Source organism: Triturus cristatus, chromosome 3_2 (genome assembly GCF_964204655.1).
Source record: "Triturus cristatus chromosome 3_2, aTriCri1.1, whole genome shotgun sequence".
In the NCBI taxonomy this organism is placed as follows: domain Eukaryota; kingdom Metazoa; phylum Chordata; class Amphibia; order Caudata; family Salamandridae; genus Triturus; species Triturus cristatus.
Window position 1 is genome coordinate 905,130,359 of NC_140584.1, and position 23,660 is coordinate 905,154,018.

Sequence of the window (23,660 nt, forward strand, 5' to 3'; positions counted from 1 at the left end):
TATGCATCTGTTCTTGGCATGTAGGGCTGCTGACATTCATATCGCCCACGCTCCTCCCCGGCGCCTGTAGCAGCTGCAGCTCTCAGAATTACTGTATAGCATGGTCATCACTTACTGTATCTACTCCATCACTGCCACAATGGCGAAAAAACAATCTAAGGATGGAGAGGATGCCCATGCGCACTGTGGTCCAGGGGAGGAGTCACCTATCTCGTGATACTTCGAAGACTCTTCCAGGACAACAACGTGCAAACATCCGCACCCAAAACTAGGCGGCGATCTATGCACAGATATGAATGTCAGCAGCCCTACATGCCAAGAACAGATGCATACTGGTAAGTAGCATATTCAATATCCTTCACAAAAAGCCTTTTGTTGCCCAAATTACCTGCAACAACATGTCATAGTTGAACATGGAACCCTGCCAGAACTCGCCACATAGTTTAGTGGAAAGTCTTGCAAAGATCCAACTGGCCATCCTAAGATTTATCCTGCTAGACTCCACATCCCCCTCTTTCCATACACAAAAGATTCTGAGTTGGCGAAGGGGGTGATAGAATGTTCATCCGGTCAGTCATTGGATTCTAGATCTGAGAGGAGGGCAAACTGATTGCTGAGACTGGACTCAACCTGGTCAGCATCTTAAGGTTCATTCAGGAATGGGACCTTTTCTCTTTCTTTTTGGACAGGTTCAGGTTCTGAAAAGAAAGTTAATGAATCTGTAGCTACAATTAAAGTGGATGGGACAGAATCCAAATGAAATGATGTGGTAATGTGGGTTACAAATGCCCTTGCTCCTCATGCACTACTGGGCGAAGTTAAAATAGGAGCAGGCGGGCCATTTGAAAGTTAAAGCCACCTTTACCCTTACTGCCTTTCCAGGAAACTATCAATAGTGGATTTTTTTTTTTTTTGCATGCAGAATTTTGCCTCCAGTCTTCTGCTACCTCATTGTCGGATGTAGAGAGGAAAAGGAGGCACTTCCGCCTCACCCAGGCTGTGACCTGCGCATACTGGCATGCTCTTTGCATGGTCTTTACCTGTGCGTGCCCCGTGATGTTGGTGCTAAGCCAGTTATTTATAGCGCTTCGGTCTCATGCCCCGCCTCCTTCTCCATGACCTGTGAGGCACAGACTTCTCGGCAATGTGGTCCTGGTTGTCAGAGCTGAAGTCCCATGCTGCAGGTGCCAAGCATGTTTTTAGTGCTCAGGTCTGATGCCGTGCCGCCACCTTCTCCTCCACCACCTGTGAGGCAAAGACTTCGGGCAATGTGATTCTGGTCATCAGAGCTGTCTTATGCTGGGGGACCAATCGCTTAGTTCTGATGCACTGCCTCCTCCTCCACCCTGTGTGGCACAAACTTATGGGCAATGTGGTGTTGTGCACTTCATTGAAGTGACTGGCAACTGCTTAGTGACTATCAATATGATAACCACTTGCAAGTGTTCCAACATATGCTTCTTAACAGAGTGGATAGTACCTCTATTATATTGTTTGTCGCACTGGCATACCAGCACATGTATAGTGTAAGTGTGTAGTAGTAGAATTTGATAGAAACTTCTGGCTGCAGATTCCTTACCTTAGAATATTTCCCAAGCGCAAGACTTGATCTGAATTTTTTTTTAGCAATCTCCTTGTGTGCTGGCAGGTAGTATCATTCGTCTGTGTGGTGGCGTTGTTCATGTCAGAAGTGACGTGTGCAGTGCTTCTTTAGGAGCAACCCTAGAGTGCTGACTTCAGTTCCTTCTTTTCCTTGCCATCTGCATGGATGTGGACGTGCTCCCTTCAGTCACTTTTTTGACTGCATTTTTTGACATTTTGTTAAAATCAACTAATGTGCCTCTTTTTCTTGATGGTACCCATCACAGGCAAATGTCTGTGAAGGACTGCTACTTGGCGTGTCTGTGATTACTGGAGTTCGACCACGACTCTTCGACCTCCTTGCAGTGCAAGACCATGAACCCCACGGTCATCTGCGAGAAGGCCATGAAACTTTTGCCCGCTCATCCTGGGTCGCCACGCCGCTTCAGGTCCCATTTAAAAAGGAGGTTTTCGGACTATTCTCTGAGCCGCTATCAACGATCTTCGCCACGATCCGAAACTTCTTTAGATAAGCACAAGAAAAAGTCTAAGAACTTGAAGCGCTCTTTGACTTCTCCTTGTCACTCTTATTCTTCGGACGATGCGAGGGATCTGCACTACGAATCCAGGTCAAGCTCCCAGGTCTTCCCTGTGGAGCCAGCATCTGACATTGGTTCTGTGCCATGCTTCCCTGAGCTGGAGCGACCCGTGCGCAACTACAAAAAATGTATGCTGGCATGAGCCTCATTTTTGGGCTGCTGAACCCCTATGGAGCACCTTTGAGCCCCATGGGTTCGGAAGGATCTCCGGCTGGAACTCTGCCGGTAGGTCCACACACTCCACCAGTTGGGCCATCCACATCTGTTTGTGGATCCTGATTGGCCATGGCCTCGAATTTGTGACCTCCTTTGTTGACAGTTCCAGTGGCGTTGTTCCTAGTGCTGCTGATGCCCATCAGAGGTGCCAATTCCTTCGTAATTCCCAAATCTGATACAGAGCCGGACCGATGGCATCCAACGCCAACCAGGCCCACATGGCCTGAATTTGACATGGAGCTCTATTTTACTGGCGGCCCTCTGAGAAACATGAATGGAGGGTATCTGAGGATCTCTATGGCTACCCCCCTCTTGCACCTGGTATGAGGATCTGACTGATGCCAGTAATGTGGTTACCTGACCAGAAACTGGCCTCCACTCTCATCCCACAGTGGCTGTGCAAAAGACAATCTCCCTCTGTCATCACCCCAACCCTGGAGAGGCTGCCTTCATTACCCCCTATCCCACACCTGAGAGCCTGGTGGTCCATGCCTCAGTCTCCAGGATAAATCCCTGCAAGTTCCCTGCTGCACCACCGGATAGGAAACCCATGAGGCTGGATAACTTCGGCAAGAGAGTTTTCTCTTCCACCAACCTGGCACTGCGATCCTTGAACATGCATGCTTATTGCAACGCCATCCCACACTTTGTGGGATGTGGTTGTGCAAGTAATTTCCGTGTTCTTGGGTGAGGCCCTGGTCATACTCTTTCCCAAGGTATTGCTGACGGGAGGGATTCAGCAAAGTTTATCATCAGATGCAGATTGGATACAACCAACTCGCTGGGCAGAGCTATTGCTTCCACGTTGGCATTTCAACGTAATGCCTGGCTGAGGACGCATGGCTTTTCAGGGGATATCCAGGTGAACTCTCCTTTTTTGGCGGCAAGGTAGTTTTGGTTCAGGAACGATTTGAGGATAGTAGGACCACCTCTAGATCTTTGGGGCTCACCATGGACCCACGTCAGCTACACTCTACCTGCTGCCCTTTGTGTCTACATTTAGGGCTATCAGCCACGTCCTTTTTCCTCTAACCCCTTGGCCTGCAGGCATCACAGTTCTTTTGTGGCTGTAGATGCAGCTCCTACAAGACTAGTGGGAAACAGGGCCAGAGGTCGACCCAATCCGTCCACCGGCTACCGCAACCACAAAGAATGTTTAATTTGTCCTCCTGTCACTGTGGACAACAGTTGAAAGCAGGATTTGGCCCAACCTGCCCCAATAGTGGGAAATTACCTTCGACAGGTGGGTGCTTCAGATTGTCCAGCGGGGCTATACCTTACCGTTCCAGCAGACTGTGTTGCCTTTCTCTGATCGGCTGATAGAGGGCCACCTTTCACTCTTGGGACAGGAAATAGTGTCTGTTCTGGCCAGAGGAGTCATTGAGAGGGTGCAAATATCAGAAGTAGGTTGGGGTTGCTATCCCCACTACTTTCTGGTGCTGAGAAAGTATGTAGGCCTCTGTCCTATCCTGGATCTACGCTTTCTCAACTACTTCTTGAAAAGGAAAAATTCAAGATGCTCACATTGGCTCAGATTCTGTCTGCCCTCGACTTTGGTGACTGGATGGTAGCCCTGAACTTAGCTTGACATCTACTTTCATATCCCCATTCTGCCTGCCCACAGACGTTATCTGTAGTTCATGTTAGGCCAAGAGCATTACCATTTCGCTTTGCTCCCCTTTGGCTTTTCCACCTCCACTCGGGTGTTCACGAAAAATGGCAGTGCTTACAATGCATCTGCGGAGGTCTCAGTCTTTCCCCTACCTCGACGACTGGCTGTTGAAGGCAACCTCGTCCCAGGCAGTCTTCTCCCACCTTCAGACTATAGTGAACCTTCTGCTTTTGCTGGGGTTCACTTTCAACATGCCGAAGTCAGGCCTGACTCTCTTTTAGACATTCTCTTTCATTGAAGCTATTCTGGATACAGTGCAGTTCCCAGCTTATTATCTGGAACAGCAAGTCCAGGGTGTTCATGCTATGATTCCAATGTTTCAGGTTCTATCCTGGATTACAGTGAGACTAACTCTGAGGCTGCTGGGTCTCATGGCCTCCTGCATCTTGTTGGTAAAACATGCCTGTTGGCATATGCGGGCTCTGCAGTGGGATTTGAAGTCCCAGTGGGCACAGCATCAGGGGAATCTGCTGACCTGGTCCAGATATGGGAGGGAACAGCAAAAGGGCTGCATTTGTGGCTCACAGACTGTAATTGGGTCAATGGCAGACCCTCATCTTTCCCCATCCAGAGCTCACAGGAGTTACAAATGTGTAACTTCTGGGTTTGGGCAGTCATCTGGGAGAGGTGGAGATCAGAAGGCTCTGGTCTCCAACTTAGACTCAGCTCCACATCAACCTATCCTAACTGAGAGCGATTCGCCTGATGCTGAAAATAATTCTTTCTCTCCTCAATGGAAGCCTGGTTCAGGTGTTTAAGGGCAACACTACCGCCATGTGGTATTGCAGTAAGCAGGGCAGAGTGAGGTTGTGGATTCTGTGTCGAGAGGCCTGCATCTTTAGGCATGACTGGGACATTAGGACATATTCCTGGTGGTTCAATATCTGGCGTGCTCGCTGAATTGCAGTGTAGACTTTCTCAGCTGTTGATTTCTTATGAATCACAAATGGAGCCTTCATAAGGAGTTAGGGCATGGTCTATTACGTGATTGGAGAGAACCTTGGTTGGATCTATTTGCTACTGCCTAGAACACACAGGATCAGCATTTCTGCACTTCAGTTACCAAGGCTGCTCCCGCTCGGAGATGCATCTAGTCTCCAGTTGAACTCCATAGTCCTGTACTCCTTTCAGCCAATGCCTCTTCTGTCCAAAGTTTTCAAGAAGACCAAGAACGACTGGGCTAAAGTCATCTTAGTGGCCCCTGATTGGGCAAGGGGAGACTTTTATCCCGAACTCATGAGCATGAGTGTCTGTCCTCCGATGAAGCTGACCCTTCTGGAGGACCTCCCATCGTAGCAACAGGGCAGCACCCATGCCTGCACACTCTCTACCTACATGCATGGAGATTAAGCGGCGACAGTTGAGGGTATTTGTTCTTCCTCCCAAAGTGTGTTGTGCCATCGTGGCAGCCAGACATTCCTCCACGGAAACGATTTACACCTGCCAATGGGACACATTTATTGCTTGATCTGTTGATCCTCTGTCTGCACCTTTGTCTGAAGTCCTTTTGTGTGCCTTATCTCTTGCCTTGCTAGTCTTGATTTGGGCACAGTTAATGAGTACATTTCAGCATTCATGTAATTGCCGGATTAACCTTCCCTGCTCAGTCACCTGTTGTGAATCATTTCCTAAAAGGTTTACAGCACGTTTCCCCCTACACCATTTAGACCCCAGTGGGATCTTAATCTAGTTCTAATCTTTCTCATGTGTTCACCATTTGAGCTGATGCACAGCTCCCCTCTCAGACTCCTGACCATCAAAACAGTCTGCCTTGTGGCAATAATATCTGCCTGTAGGGTTAGTGAGTTGCAGGCCCTTTTGGTTCATTCCCTATACACAACCTTTTTCATAAACAAGTGGGGAGAATCATTTACCCATCCCAGTGACATGTGTTTGCTTTCACAGTGTATTTTCAAAAGAATGATGTTGTTAGTAATACAGAATTGAGTTAGGTCAATAAGTATCATGAGCAAAAGTGTCATTGGTCTTGCTCTCAAACTGCCTACATGCCATAACCCCTCTTTGCGGTTGATACTACTGTATAGACCACCAACATCCAATGTCATCAAGAGAAAGTCTCTTCCCAAAAGATTACATCAATATGTTCTAGAAAATCACAACTGTCCTGAGTTAAAGAGGGCAGGGTGACCGTGAAGGATTGCAAAGAGAAATTGAAGTACTTTGACTTGTTTTCCAGTAAAGGTACCCTTTATGAAATAGTGGACCTCCCAGGAGATTTAACTAAATCCTTGTGGATCTTGGGTAGTAGGTAGCTTTGTGTGCTCACATTTCAAATAATACAATTCTTGTATTTAAATAAGTCCACCATCTCTCCAAGCTATAACTATATCATGATAACATTTAATGGCTCGAGAATATTCATCTCTATTGATCATTTGATAGCACTGGTTATCTGCCAATTGCTTGGGGGGCATGGCTAACCACCAAGCATGGCAGAAGTTAACTAGCAGAGCTCCGTGCCGAGTCCTGACACTGTGGCAATAATCCCGATGTTGAGCGGCCATCCACACTCCACATGCAGTGTACTGGGCTGTGGGGGTGCTGGAGCATGCAGCGACATCGAAATAGCAAGGCTATGTCGGTAACTGGCTGAAAAACAGAGGCGATCCATCCGGCTGCGTTGCAGGCGACGGCAGGAAGGCCCGTTAGCTCTGGCAAGAGCGCCCCGGGGCATGTTGTGAAAGTAAGGCGGCGCCGCCGCCGCAAAGGACAGCTAATTCATCTACCTTCCATATCGGCCACTGGTGAGCAGGTGACGCTACATGCCCAGGGAACTAACGGGCTGCAGGTACGAGTCGCTCGGAGGCGAGCATCAAAATGGCGGGTGGAGTCTCCATGGGGCTGCGGAGCGAGCATAGCGCAGCAAGGGACCTCTGATGTGCAGCGGGCCTCCTCACACGTGGCGCCCTGTGGCGCTACCAACACCGGAGGCTCCAAGGGTATACTGGCTGCCACAGGCACCTTACAGCAGAGTTTGGGCCCCTAACATTGAAATTGAACTGCGTCGCAAAGCTAAACAGGAAAAGACCCAGAGTGCGGGAAACGGACAGGGAGGGCACTCTACACTGCATTTTTCAACACACGTGATGAAGGCCAGTGTACAGTACACACTTGGCAGATGAACTATTCCATGTGGAAAAGCGGCCAAGTGGGAACACAGTAAGGGCTTCCTAGACCAGGAACACAAGTGGACTACTGAAAGTCACTGTGCTGGGTGCTGGACTCCCACGGACGCGGTGAGTGCGATAGTATGTGGTGCATGTGAGAAGTTGGCCTGATGTATGATGTCACTAGTTCTAGGGTACACCTTATATCAGTCCAAACAACCCTTATGGTGATTGGTTGTAAAGTCAACCTTATAGACCAGCTATCCTAGTGGTAGCATGGACAAGAGCAGTCTTAGGCTAAACTCTGAATGGCATGTGAAGCCAGCTGTGATACCATATATAATCCCTTGAATACCAAATGAAAGGACACCACAACAGATATATATATAAAATAAAGTGTATTTATTCTAGTCAAACCATCAGCACTCTTTATGAGATTAGAGGTAAGTACAACACAGTTTTATTTATGCATACATTAAGTCACACAGGTAAGTAATACAGTTAGGTCCTAGGGGCCACGCAAACCATATACTAAAGAAGTGGTATAAGGACCACTGTCACGGAAATAGGATAGGCCTAGGCCTAGGGAATCGCTGGGGCTACACTACACTAGCAACAGTTAGGAAGTGGGAGGCCCACGGGATTCAGGTGCAGAGTGGAAACACTCACGCGTAATGCGTAAAAGTCGATAGAATTACTAGCAGTTAGAAATTAACAGTTTAAGGACACTTCTGAAGCAGCTAGAGAGTCGAGACTCGGAAACTAGACCCTAGGATAGTCACTACCCTTGTGAGCACCGGAGCACCCAAGTTACCTAGCCCATGGACTGCGGGTGCATAGGTGTGAACTTGCGTCGGGTTTCGTCGTGGACTTCTATGGATGCCTGAAGGAAAGTTGCTGACAGGCAGTCAGTGAAGAGTGTCCGGTGAAGAGTGTCCGGTGGATCCCAAGGCTGGTATCAAGAAGAGAGGATACCTGCAGGCAGAAGGGACAGAGTCAAGGTCACTAGCCAGTGACCACGTGGAACCAGGAAGGAACCAGGCGATGTCGTGAAGATGAAGCTTGTCGCTGCAGCCACGGGGACCAGGAAACGTCGAGGACGACCAGGACCAGGAGGCGAGCTCTCCCACGAAGGCTCTTGCTGTCGGCGTCGAAGTTGAACTAGGACTCACCAAGCCTTGGCAAGCGGAACCCACGAAGAACGGAGGACTGGCTTGTGGTGCAGACCAGGAAGGTCTGGGGTGCTTCTCTTTTGCAAGGAAGCGGGAGCCAGTCTGGAGGAGCCAAACCAGCAGTGAAGATTTCTGGATGCGTCGTCACAAAGGCCACTAGCCAACGGGCAAGCAACCGGACAGGCGCGGCAAGCAGGAAAATGCAGAAGGGCCCCACGCAGGACTCGTGGAGTGTGGGGGGCTGATCTTCGGTGCAGATGGTGCTTGGGGCTTCTCAATCCCCGGTGCACAACTTCGAGGGTGCCTCAGAAGCTGCGCTGGAAGATACTAGCCACTTTTCCCAGGTAGCTGGTCCCACGTCTCTCGTCGCCTCCACGGATCTCAGCTCGGCTGTGGATGTGGATCAGGGTCGGAGAAGTCTGGAAGTCAAGGCTCTGCAGTCGGTCCCTCGTAGAACTTCAGCAAAGCAAAGGGTAGTCTCTTGATGGTGCCTGTTTGCACAGGGTAGCCACTCCTTGGCCACAAGGGAGATTCTTCAGTCTTCTTCTTTCGTCGAATGTCGAAGGTCCAGAGTTTCTGTTCAAGTTGCAGGTTCAGGATAATCTAATCTCCTGGGGCCCAGCTACCACTCTTATCCAAATCTGGGGGGCTGGGTTACCTGCTAGGTCACGCCTTATGGGTGGGACCTGGGAGGGGGGTGGTTACACCCCCTTCCCTTTGTCCAGTTTCGTGCCAGGACTGGGGCTGGAGAGCCCCAGCACCGGTTTGAACTGGACTATGCACGGGACACCTTGTGTGCCCCAGGCATGTCTCATTCTTTTCATCCCTCCCTGCCCCAATACACTAAGGCCTGTCTGGGGTGGTGCTCGCACCTCCCAAGGCAGGAAACCTATTGTCCAAGCCTCCCTTGCCGGGATCACTCCCAGCAGCAGGAGGTCAGACTCGTGTCTGTGGCAGCAGCATCCATTTTGTGATGCTGGGGCTCTGGTTAACTTTAACCGGGTAAGTAGGTTACAACATGTCTTCTCCCTCTAGAAGGGAGGGATAATATCCTCATCCCCAGAAATGGCATGGGGGTATTATTCCACAGTGTTAGACACCTTACACGACATGTTTTGATAAAGCCAAACCATAGTTACCATAACCGTTTAAGATTATAAGGCACTTTAAGGGTATATGGTAGGCTATATCATAGAACAGCTATAAGGACATGGTTCCGAAAGCTGCAGACAGGCTCAGCTCATGCTAGAGCACCATCTCACATGTTACCAAGCACTCTGCCTCCAGGATTGTCAAGGCCTGCCATAGGAGTGGCTGATAGGTACACATGTGTCTATATGTAAGTTAGGTATAGGAATACTACACCTAAGCAAGGGGTGATTACACGACCTTGCCCCAGCTGAGTGATCAGCCAGTTGTGTCATAATGGAAGGCCAGGCCAGGGGTGGCATAATACATGCTGCAGCCCCTGGTAGGCCTAGGGTACACCTATGCCCTGGGTACCTAAGGTACACTGTACAGGGGCCAATAAGGTGACCTTATCCAAATGGGTTATGCACCTAAAGTACATAGTATCAATTTAGAGAGAGAACAGCAGGGCTGTGGGTCTGATTAGCAGGCCCACAGCCACATCTAAGTCGAAAACCAGTAAAGCAAAAGCAAAAAGTGGGGGTGAACATAGAAAGCAGACCCTACTCTCCTACAGTGCATAGTGCCAATATCGGCAACAGTTGTCACAAAACACATAAGTACATAAATAAACCACACGACACTATTGTAAGTGGAGAAATATTGCTGCAGGTTTATTAGCATAAACAATATGCAAACATGGTGGGTTATCTTACGGGCGATCCCAGGGCAGGCCAGCCCCTATGCCGCCTGCCCGTCTGATAAGCCTAGAGTCACCATGGCAACGCCAGATGGTGTATACCAACTAATGGGAGGGGCCACCCCTCCCATCCGTGGACCCCCAGTCCACTTGCTTCACATGCCCCCTGCCCCGTGAGGGGTGGGCGGAGCATACATGGCAGCCCCCGGTTGCTCAGACCCACAACCGCCTGTCGGTTAACGGGGCGCCGTCGTTCTTCCAGGGGACACCGCTAAAACATCCCTGGGTATCCTGGCTTAGCACCCCGCGGTGCTGCTGCATGATGTACCCCTTGATATGTGCAGACCCTGGATCGCCCTGTAACTCCTCCACAGCCTTGGGAGTGGCCACCGTCACTACCAGGGCCCCCACCAAGGTAGACCTATTACTTACAACCTGCTGCAGCCAAAGCTTCCCCTAGGTCCAGTAGGAAAAGGTCCATGCCTAAACTAGAGAGGTGCACCCCATCTCCCTCCAGGCACCCTGTGGACTTGACGTGTAAAAGACCATGCATGATGAAGCCAAAACCTCTTTGCTCTGCGCAACTGCGCATGGCTCCCGGTAGGCCTTTTTACCTACAGCATGCTGATACCGGGCTTCTCCCAGGTCCAGCCAAAACAAGTCTACGCCTAACCGGACCAGCGGCCAGCATGCACCATCAGGACAGGTTCCCCCATCCTTTCTAAACTCCCCCGGGATTTTTGACAGAAATGACCTTAAACCTAAACTAGGCGATGGTCTAAAGTTGCCTTTGCATGGCTGAAGAACAATCCCTTTGACAGGACACTCCTGCCTGGCCGTGCCAATGCGGGAGGGGGTAAGAGTTGAAAAGCCCGCCTTACTTCCTCTTTCACTCCGTTGGAGTGCGTCCATCTTATTCCATCAGTCACCACCAAATGTGAAGCCTTGCCCTCCCAAAATTCTGCTAGTATACCAGGGAGAGGGACAGGACAGAGGGACCACCGGGGAGAACCAGCGAGTAAAATTCTTCTCTATTTTGAATACTGGGGAAGCCAATTGTTCTCCAGCTAGTTTCTAGCACAAAGTGTCACCCCGGGGAATCCCTTAATCATATGGACCATCTCGCCCCCGTTGGAAGGCCACTTCCACCACCTGCCTGGCTGCCAGCCAGTGCTGGAGGGTGAGAGAAGTTACCCGGTACCGGTACTCGCATCAATGGTACCTGTTTCGTCGAACTCAAAGACGGGCTACTGAGTGACCAACCAGGCTCCGCCCTTGACCCAGGGTCAAAACCAAGCCCCTCCAAGTTCTGCTGCTTCACCTGCCTGTTAACACGAATCCCAGGGCAGACCACCGGCCTATGACCCATGTTTGGCCATGCCTGAGCTAAAACACCTCTGAACAGCATGACAACAGGCTAACCACCAGCATTGCATTCTGAATGTTCCTGACACAGTCAAGAAACATGCGCATAACTAAAGCAACTGGCACCATGCCATAAAAGTATCAATTCAGCCTTCTATGAATGCAAAATGTGCTCTGTGGCGATCCGTATTAGTGTTCACTCCAAACCAGCCGCCCTAACCAGGCAACCCGCACCCTCTTGGCACTGGCACACTCCCGCCCCAGCTGCCCTAGAGTGCCTGGTCGTGTGTGGCCACAACCTACGTTTTATCACTGACGTTATATCGGGGTATGATGACACTCAACTTACTACTGCTGAGTGCCCCTTGCACCATCGCAAGTATGTCTTTGCCTACTTAGTGGCTGGATGTAAAGTTAGATGACATTGGCAGCCCAGTCCCGGGCGAACATAGCAGCTTTACAGTTTCTGGTGCTGTAGACCGTACCTGTAGCTTGCGAACCGAATGCAATTCCCTTGCTCCTGTTGAGCTGAAACCCACAACAATTTCTCACCATGGTTCAATACCGTAATGCTGCTCATCATTTCCTAGCAGAATGTTGACAAATCTATGTTCTGCAATGGCACTACTTCGCAGCCTGCACCATTCTGCCAGTGCCGAAAAGACCTTTGTCCTGCTGCCTGGCCTAAGCAATCTTGCCCTGTTCTAGAAGCACCCGCTTCAGCCCTGGAGCAAACACTTCGCCAGTAACCCCAAACTGACCCTGATGCGAAACAAACCCTGCCAAGGCACACAGGTGTGTGTAATAACTAATAGCAGGTCTAACAGCGTCAACAAGCATCCTCAGCTTACAATAGGCATGAAGGAGTAGTGGTTTCCAGTGAGAATAAGATGACAGCAAATACAGCGGGAGGAGCGGCCAATGACCTGCCCAGAGACTCTTCGAAATCCTCCTACCGAATGATGTGGGAGCTCGCCACCAACCTCTGTCCAAGCCTGCCAACCCCACAAGTATTTGGACCCCTATTGCTCCAAGGATTGGAGGGGGGGAGGAGGGGCAGTCCGGTCTGAAGATGTGTGTAATGGAGGACATGCGCCCTAGGGTACCTATAGTTGGGTTCAAACGAGTACCTGATGTGTTTAATACTAATAACTGTAGTATCAACTCAATCAGCACAGGGCTAGTTGCCCCCCTGTCTTACAACCGTGTGAGACACACAGGGAGATTAACGGAAGGCTAACCCCAGTCCGACACAGAAAAACCCACCACGTGGCTGTGCCCAAAGAAAACACCATCCCACATCAAACCGACCCGATGAAAAGACAAAAAGCGCCTAACGCTCTACACCCGCGGATGACCCCGGAAATAACCAATCGTATAACAATCGAGAAAATAACAACGGACATCCTGTCAGCATCTGAAGGCCTCGCCCTTCAGAAGTAACCTGGGAGCCCAACGCCAGGCATCAGAACCGGCCTCGGCACCTGTGGCGTGTGTGATCTTTGCCCACTACTGTGTGAGTCAGGGCCCCCGTTGCATTCTTTTTATTTATTTATTATTATTTTTTTTTTTATTGATTGCTGAAGCACACGTAAACCACCCTAGCTGTTCCTTGCCGCTAGGTCATCCTACCCTCAGGAGCCCCAAAAAACGACCAGGTGACATTAACACTCACGCAACCTAGGCATAACTCTTTGCTTAGCCTAGGTGCTGGATGCAAAGTGACACCTCCCCCTGCTCCCGACCATAGTGGTGAAGTGTCCCAGGTTTGCTCGGCTAATAAAAAAGACCTCGACAGAACCGAGGGAGCCCTGCGCATCTGCAAGTGTTTTCCAGCGTAAAACTGGTCTGCAGGGCTACCCAGCATGCTCCGGCACTGGCTATGGCATACTGACCGGCCACCAACACACCACGCATTTAATAGGTGTACCAAGTCCACTCGGCCTAATTTGCCAATGCAACAAAGCATTGCAACCAGGCCCCCCCCCAAAACCAGGCCCAGTCCCCCGCTGAGGCAGGAATACTACCAATCAACCTCCCATCTCTCATCAGTACTGGCTAGACTATGCCTCTTTGGTGCATAGGATAATGAGACATCATTGTGGCTAACAGGCATATCCTCTTGAAAAATGCCTCCGTTCAGGCATGGTAAGGCCGGGTCACCAACACTACTAGCCAAACTTACTAAAGTTTTACACTCCCAAGCCCTTTCAGTGTGAATATTATTTGAATCAGAAGGCACAAGGGATACCTACGGGCCCCGAGCCCATCCCGATGAAGGGTGTGCATTACCAACAGTGAGAGCCGTAGTCATTATTGGTGAGCCCAGGCAAAGTCAGGCAGATCATTGCTTCCCCAGGTCTATTTACAACATTTACTGGGTTACCAAATACACTGAGAGATGTTGCACTTGGCCACCAAGAACTCACACAATAGGTCAACCTGCCTGGCCCACCGCAGGCAATAACTGGGAAATCACATCTCCTTCCTGGACAAGGGACGTTGACGGACACAACAAAACGGGCCCCTCACCCTATGCCATTGACTGACTCGGGCCCACGAGGTAATCTACTGTGGCGGAGGACACCTACCCCCTGATGGATGCTGTTTACACATTACCCCTTCAGGAGCATGCCTCCAAGGTGGCCGACTCACCACATGCACTCCAACAGTTTTGAGCCCGGTAGAACTCAAGCAACGTCACCCAATCTCTAAGACAAGCAACAATGCCATGACATGACAATGCATGGGGCGAGGAGGGGGCGGAGACAGTATAAATACCCCTGTCTCCTCCCTGCCTCCGCCGGAAAGCAGCCATCTGCTGGGGTCTCCCCTGGTGCAACCCAGGGACTAGACCTCCCACCCCTGTGCCTTCCTGTGGCACTAAGGCGGCCGCCCTCTTAGGGAGGGGGGCTGCTGCGCAACCCCCCCCCCACGGGCAGCCTTACACGTAGCGCCAGGGAGAGTCAGAATACAGCCCATTGGTGTGAGCAAATAGTGTGACAGATTGAGAGCCAGTAATATCGGACACTGCAAGTATACTATAACTGGAATATGAGGGCAGGAATGTGGTTATAAGTCACAGTATCATATATTTAGTTCTGGGGCCCCGACATTGAGGTGGGTAGTACCGAAAAAAGAAGCGGAAACAACTGCGTAATACAGCCCATTGGGGCCTGGTCAATTAACAGATCCTTGCAGGGAGGCATAGTGTGGAGTGCGCCATTGTCTTGTCTACAAGTATCCCACAGGAAACAGAGAAAACAGAGGCGACTGAAGTGTGATCCACGTTAGATCGGCCAGGAGACAGGAGACATTCTACATACTTGTTCAAGCTGAAAATGGGGCGCACCAAAGCCAAGCAACCATACCCCCCAACTCCTGAGGAGACGGACCCCACAATAAATAGTGAACAAACACACAACTCTGATCACGACGTGGTGCCACCTACGGAGCCTGGAGGCCCTAGCGATAAGCTGGACTTGATTCTGAAAGGAATAAGGGACTCGCGCACAGCTATAGAAACTCAAGTAGGTGCACTCACCACTAGCTTTCACCCTTTTGAAGTCGGATCACGCAAAATTGGCGGAAACGGTAAAGACCAACAAAATGATACTAGATGAACTGGCGCAATAGCAAAAGACCCACACCTCCCAAATAGAGCAACTGCAGCGTCAACTGGTGGGGTTACAGGACAGGGTGGATGATGCGAAAGGAAGATCCTTCCGTAACAATGTAGGAATACTGGAACGGAGCGAAGGACCCAATTCCACTCAATTTGTAGAGAAATAGCTATGGGATCATGTGGCACCGGTGGGCCTTACTGACTTGTATAGTGAAGAACGAGCACATAGAGTCCTGCCAAGGCCCCCAGCCCTGGTGCGCCACATAGGACGATCATAGCGCGCATATTGAATTATAAAGACCGGGACACGTTCCTGTTCGCCCCCAGGAAAACACTCCAATTCAGTTTGGAAACAAATGTATTTCCCTATACCCGGACTTCACCCTGGCGGTCCGGAGAGCGAGAGCCACATTTCAAGAAATGGAAAAATGCTTCAAGTCCTAACCTGAAGTACGCTCTTCTCTTCCCTGCCCTTCATTTATGGACAAAAAGCTTTATTTTTGTACAATACGGATGAGGCGACGGAATGGGCAGAAATTACACTAACACCGAATGCATCACAGGAATCGTCACAAACAAGTTGACGGCAACAACCTCGGCCATAAAGAATTGGAAGGACTAGAACGGACAGAAGCCAGAAAACTCAATCTGTCCCCAGCACGAATCCCTCCCGGAACAGATCTCAGAAAGTCAGACTGACGCACTACTAGTGGCGACAGCAATGGTAGATCAAGATGCGAAATCTATCGCTTAATCCGTTGACTCCTCGGAGGACACCATGGTCCACTCGGACTCTGACCACAGTTTGGCGCTGTTCTCAACGGTCACCCCGCAGACTGCAAATGACTATCTGGGCTGAACACTGTGCACATTCTAAGCTGGTCTATTGCTCTAACAGATGAGTATGAATCGCCCTACACTCTGATTGTGGATGGTCCCAATGTACCTTGTACTTGTAATAAGATAGGGCCTGGGCAAAGGCGCTGCAAATGTAATTGTTGTGTATTGTTTAATGCACGTTAAGAGATTGATGTTTACCACCTCCCCTGTGGCGACTGCACTATGTTATAGATTATACAGGGTTCCTGTTGAACTTGTTTTCATTGTTTGGTCCTCTAGAGTTCTAAAGTGGATCCTGGTATTGGGAGTTCTAGCGGGATATGTACGCACAGACTCAGTTGCAGCTAATCCTTTTTATAGTCAGCAAGAAGGGGCGAGCGCCCATATTACACCACATTGCACAAAGATAAAGGGCTCACTCTGGTAAATATACATACACATCCTAGAATGTAAAAGGGGTTTTGGTTCGGTGCACAAGAGACACAGAATTCTTGCGCATCTCAATCGCAGGAAGGTGCACATTGTTTTTCTTCAAGAACTCCATCTTACGCACACAGAGGCCATTAAATTACAAAAGAAGTGGAGAGGTCAATTGTTTTTCACATCCTACTCTGCATTTGCTCGCCGGGCTGTGATATGGACTGCGTGGATTTTCACTGTTGGAACAAAGAATAGATTTGAATGGCAGATATGTGCTACTGCATGGCATGTTAGATGGGGAGCACATAGTGTTGGGAAGTGTATATGCCCAACCTCTGAGCAAGACAAATGGTTAGGAATACTTACCAATGCGCTGGCGGAATGAGACGATTACCTCTGGGTTTTGGGGGGTGACTTCAATGCAGTACTAGATATCTGACTAGACCGATCGCACCCTCCACTGCAGGGTACCAGTTGCAAAAAACTGGCAGATGCACTTAAGGGATGGGTGGAAGGATGGAATATAGGTGATGCATAGCACATGCGACACGCTGCTAGTAAAGATAACTCATTCTTTTCACCGCCCCATGGGTTACACACACGTTAAGACAGAATCTTCTGTTCTATGCGTTTAATTGCCAATGTAATGACACCATATACCTAGGCAAAACTTTATCGGACCCTTGAAGTCACACTACTATGGGGGAAGATCCCCACACCAATCCCGATCTAGAAATTACAACCTTTGCTTCTTGAAGATCTGGTGTTTATCAGCTCCCTTTCTACAGCGATTATTAATTATGTTGTAGAAAATACAGACACTGCTAGTACATGTCAAGTGGAATGGGAAGCATTTAAAACTGATACGGGGGTAGCAATTAGCAAAAGAGTGGCGGCCTGTTCTTCTCTAGTCAAAGAGCTTGCGGACGTTGAAATTGCTTGGGCGGCCTGGAACAAGAGGCAGTCACAAGTGACATAGATGGGGACAAACTGCAGGAGGCACATATAAGACATGCAGAACTTCTGGAAGAACTCTGCATTATAGACTATTGCCTATACACACAAAAGCAGCATGCAGAAGCAGTCCGAGCGGGTTCGCTCCTTGCTAGGATTATTAAAGATACACCGGTGACTGCTCCCATTACTAAAATTACCTCTCAAGAGGGCACTGCTGCCTGCACTCACTTGGATATAAATACTGCTTTTAAAAATTACTATAAGAAATTGTATGCAGCACCGGTAGAGCCTTCTGAAGCGGACTATGAGTCCTTCTCCGAGGGACTGCGATTCCCACAATTGACAGCGGACCAAAAAAAAGAATTAGAGAGGAATATAAACCAAAGCGGAAATGAGAGCAGCAATCAAAGACTTACCCCGTAACAAAACTCCAGGTATTGATGGATTGCCAATAGAATGTTATGCGACGTATTCAGCATTAATAGTTCCCCATTTACAGAGACTGTATCAAGTCTCGTTGGAGACTGGTTCCCTTGCACCTACTACACTGCAAGCAATAGTGGTCTCATGGCCAAACCGGGCAGGGATATCAAAGACATGGCAGGATATCGCCCCCTATCACTATTAAACACTGATTATAAGATTTTAAGCACGTTATTGGCAAATAGGGTCCTCCAATTCATACCAAAACTAATCCACATGGATCAGTGTGGGTTTGTGCCTGGAAGATGCACAGCCCTTAATATTAGAAGATTACACCAAGTCATGACCCGAGCAACCTCGACCGCCAACACACAGGGATGTGTGTCCTTAGACTTACATCAGGCATTCGATTCGCTACACTGGAGCTACATGTTCTGTACTCTCCCGAAATTTGGAATTCCGGGCGAATATGTGAAATGGGTTAGCCTCCTGTATACGAAACTCACTGCACGTGCACGTGCTCATATTTCAAAGCAATATACAGTAGCACAAGGTACTCAAAAAGGGTGTGCCCGCTCTCACCTTTGCTATTCATACTAGCCCTAGAACCACTTGCTATCGTAATCCGTACCATAGCGGAACACAAGGGAATACGACTCAGAAATGACATGCACATTATCTCTGCATATGTGGATGACTTTATATTATATTTTAATAATCTCAAGGACGACCATGAACCAATCCCTACAATATTCCATAACTTCCAATCGCTGTCAGGGCTATCTATCAACGAGACCAAATCGTATGCGTACTTTTTCATGGACACTGTGCTGGTAGACCCATAGCGTTTTGGCCCCTGGTCATTTCAAACAGCGACAGTCACCTTTAAATACCTTGGCATCCACGTGTACAGAGAGGCGGGAGACATAATAGGTGGCAACTTGACCTGTGCTATCACAGCTCTTAAAGCTCAAATAACATTCTGGACATCATTGCCGCTATCTGTGGCGGGAAAGGTAGTTATAACCAAAATGGTGATGCTCTCCAGGCTACTTTATTACTTCACAAATCTACCAATCATCTCCCAACCCATGTGTTTAAAGCGCTAGATAGCCTACTGGTGGAATTGATATGGGGGGCTTGACGCAGAAGAATAGGCTTATTAAAACTTCAGTTAGATACAAAGCGTGGGGGTCTGGGGTTTCCAGAATTGAAAACATACTGCTACGCAAGCCAATTACAATGGCTTGCGTATTGAATCGCAGGACGTAATTTGCAAGAGATTGCCATGAATAAGGGAAAATGGGAGAGGGGGGCGCTTCACAAGCTTTTGATGCCCAACAGCAGACTCCCATCGACTGAGCCTCCATTGCTAAAAATTGCACTGATGTACTGGAAAAAGGCAATTCACTATTCAAAGGTACTGATTCCATATGCCCCCAATATTCCACTACTAGGACTCCCTATGCCGCTAGAGACAGTAACACTTCAGCGTATATCTACCTGGGTGAAAGCAGGAGTAAATACGTCTGGAATGTTATTTGTGGATAACGCACTAATGAACTATGACACATTTGTAAGGGAACCAGGAGTACCAAATACACTCTTTCTTCTACATGCGAATATTACTAGATATGTCCGGACCACATGGGCCCCAGAAGGGACGGAACCCCCGGCACACGGGTTAGTACACATACAGTACCTAATGGAGAATGGCAGCCACCTGACCAAATGGTTGTATCGGGGGATCTGAACGCATGCTGCAGTCTCACTACAGATACCTCGTGATAAATGGAATGTGGACATAGGCCGCGAGCTGACCGCTAAGGAATGGGGAATTATTTTGGAACACCCGAGGAAGGTGTCGTGAAACCCAAAGTTCTAATTTATACAGCTCATGATAGCACATTGTGCCTATTTGACCACCCCCCACAAACAAAGTCTGATTTTTCCAGATACGGTGGACGCATGCCCTAGATGTCACGCCTCCAATGGAAATTTGCTACACATGTTATGGGCTTGTCCTCGACTGCCACACTACTGGACAACAGTGCCAACAATATTAAGTGCTGTCGTCCCAGGAGGAGGGGGTAGAGCTGCTGGAGTATTCCATAGTGGGACTGAATCCTAGGTGCAAAAAGGGAGGCCCCAGAAATAGATTTGCAAACCTGGCACTGATACTAGCTAAGTAAACCATAATAATGCGAATGATGGCTGTGAAAGCGCCATCAGTTTATAGACTGGTACAATGAAGTGGTTAGATGGGGTAAAGCAGAAAGTGCGGAGCTAAAATGGGAGAAACATAGGGGTTTTACGAAAGAAACCTATATCGATGGAATGGAATGTGATGCTCGAGGAATTTATAGCAACGGAGGTACAGACATCAGAATAGGTAATGCAATCATCTCAACCCTGCAAATAAGAATGTATTACAAGGAGGGATCCGGATGATGTACTAATATAACATGTTATAGGAGCTACTTACCGAATTTGTGTAAGAACCTACAATTGTCATGTATCATTATGCTGACTGACAAAAGCATGTTCAAAGGAAGAACTGAGTCTAGGGGAGGGGGGAGGGATTGGGAAATAGTTGGTTTTGTTATTATTTGTGGGCGGGGGGCGGGTTGATTAGCTTATTGCAACTATAACACACTATATGTGCGGGAATAACGAATTCCCTGCAGACACTGCAACGTATTGAAGGCATAAATGTTAAACTCATTGGACTGTACCACTGGTAACTCACAATTATATGTATCATTGTTTATTCTTATTTTTCTTGACCTGTCGATATTGCTATGCTATGATGTATACCATTGACTAAGGAAGTTGTTGTAACAAGAAAATTAATAAAATGTTTTTTTTTTAAATCTGCCAATTGCTTGATACCCCCTGAAATACATATCATTGGATAGTATGAGCCTACCACTTTTGTCACAAGACCTTATAACTATGGTGGTGTTTTTCTCTAAAGTTTTCAAAGTATTGAACTGTTCCCAGGTCAAGGTGCCCCCATATTTATACCCATTCCTTCTCAGTTTTTTGAGCCCCTTGATCACAACTTCAAGAAAAGTGTCAATTACATCAAAAGGTAAGACAGCCCAAAAAATTGATTTAGATTTGAAGCTTCTTTGACTGTACAGATCTAATGTTGTTCCCACTTTGCCAGTTTCAGGATGGGATCATCCTTGTTAATAGCTTTATTATCCAAATCTCTTAATTATCTTAAGACCTGTGTCATAAATCGATCTTTGTGTACTAGGAATGGATTGTGTGTAAAATAGAGAGACAACCTGACTTGGGAACAGTTCAAGGCTTTGGATAATTTGGAGCAAGACCTCTGTTGTCAGATCGTCTAAAATATCACAATTTGAAGAAACCATGTATAAGAAGTTTAAAAATGAAAATATAATTCCCCAAATATTTATAAAAGATGTAATGAAATGGAAAATATAGTAACCAAATTCCAAAACAAAAATATTTTAAAAATAAACTGTTCAAATCCACTGCTGTTGGAATCCTACAAACTTTTTGTATTTCGAGGGGGAAGAAATCTTCTAAGAACGGTCTAAACAACATTTCCTAAAACTGTACTCGAGGGAGTCAAACATACTATATTAACTCCAATCTAAGAAACTTCGGGGAAACAGCATACATTGGGGAATCAGATTTAATATTCTGATTCAGTCTAGCAGACATTTGGAAAAGTTGGATACATTTTGGGGGGTGTTTCTAAGTACCGTACTAGGGACTCTTTTATGCATCCTGTTTTACTTTAAGGAAACGGGCTGCAGTTAAAAAATAAAAAACAGCTTTATTTGAAAAGCAGTCACTGACATGGTGGTCTGCTGACCCCAGCAGCCTACCATCTCAGGGAGTGCTAGCCATTCCCAATGGGGTCGCAAATTGTGCTTGCCTCATGAATATTAATGAGGCATGCTATTGGCGACCCCATTGGGAATTGCAAACAGTGTCTCAGACACTGTTTACATTGACTTTTGCGAGTCGCAAATTGTGAGTCGCAATTCAAAGCAATTTGCTACTCGCAATAGTGAATGGTCGTACATCTGGCCCTAGGAACGTTAGGGAAAATGCATACATTGGGAGGATATATTTACTGTTGTACCTCTAATCTAAAAACATCTGGGAAAGTCCATACATTTGGATGGTGGAGTCCGATTTACTATTCTACCTCCTGCATAACAAACATTGGGAAAAGTGCATTCATTGGGAGGTGTTAGATTTACTATTGTAACTCCAGATTAATATACTTTGGGGAAAGTGCATAAATTGGTAGGGTCAGATTTACTATTCTAACTCCAGTCTAAGTCCAGTTCAGGAAAGTACATAAATTAGGAGGGTTCGGGAATGGTCGGATATGGTATTCTAACTCCAATCTAACTTACATTGGGGAAAGTAATATTTTTCAGTTTAAATTCATTAAAAATAAAATTGTGTGGCAATTACAATAATTCGCACAATAGAATAATCTGTTTTAAAATTTTATTTAAAAAATCGACTTCCCAGTCCCTCAAAACCCACACCCGCCTTAAAAATGTAATAAATTACTCTACAAACCATAAAACATTGAAACAAATTGAAACATAAGAATATTTTTAGTCAATGTAAATAAATGTATTATTTGAAAACAAAACTGCACACCCAATACCCCAATGCACCCCACAACACACACTTAACTTAAGATACAAAATGTATTTAAAATATAATTAAAATGTATATAATTATCAACAAATCAATTAAATTAATATATGAATTACACTCTCTACCCCCCCAGCCCCCAGTAGAACAAAAGATCTCAAATAAAGAAATTAATACAGTCTATAAAGTATTAGATGTTTAAACAATAAGTAACAAAAGAAGATAAAATATAGTCAAGAAATGAATTAGCATAAATTAATATAGAATTAAATGGATGCTACCAACCCAATTCCCATTAAACCAAAAGCTAATATTAATCATTATTTTACACTTCAATGTAATAGTAACCCAGTAGAAGGACCTTAGATTGAACTTTTTAGGTTGGGACTTGGCCTTGTTGCAGTGGTTAATGGCATGAAGTTTTAGCGTCAAATTGGATTTGGCCACATTACTGACACATTAGTGGTTTTATAGGGTTATAAAGAATAATGTAACTTTCCCTGAAAATAGTTTGTATGCTTCAACAATTGGTGTTTAATTCTCTTTGTTTTGTATTCTACCCCATAGACTTACGGAGGAAAGAATTTGAAACGAGTTGGAACGATCCTGCAGAGGGGAATCCTCATTCTGATGCTGTTCTGCTTTCCCTGCTGGGCCCTCTTTATTAACACTGAGCAAATATTGCTACTCCTTAAACAGGATCCAGATGTGGCCAGGTATGTGAATTACACTTAAGTATGTTACTTTTTCCTTCCTGCATTAGCTTCTTGAGGACATTAGGCTAAATTTACTATGATTTGATCTTACTTTGTTAATCGGATTCCAATCCAAGCCGGCATCGCAATGAAGACACACTGCTCCACTAGCATGTTTAAATATTTAGATACTTGTAGTGATAGTTTGAACTTGGCTGAAAATGTTACCAGTTGTGTCACTTGTGACCTTAATCTATAATGGTGAACATAAATTATTTATTGATTTCCTTGGTGCTTCTTGTACAATTCCAATAATCTGTCTTTTTCACACCTATGCAAAAAAAAAGGCTTTTTCGATTAGACTCTGTGTGAGCTCAGGAATGTCTGAGGGGAAACGCATTTGAAATTAACAGTCTTAAAGGACAGTTCTGCATAAGTTTGATTAATATGAGGTTTGTTAAATTAAATTCAAGTACT

General features: G+C 47.0%; 1 protein-coding gene across 2 annotated transcripts in view; it reads left to right on the forward strand.

Annotated features, from left to right (window-relative positions):
* The window catches only part of LOC146858426 (multidrug and toxin extrusion protein 2-like), a 722,400-nt gene that overhangs the window by 248,182 nt on the left and 450,558 nt on the right, over nt 1-23,660 (forward strand). For both annotated transcript variants that reach the window (XM_085649347.1, XM_085649348.1), the window contains one exon: nt 23,056-23,204. In XM_085649347.1, coding sequence (XP_085505473.1) covers nt 23,056-23,204 — 149 coding nt within the window. The remainder of the gene's footprint in view (nt 1-23,055; nt 23,205-23,660) is intronic.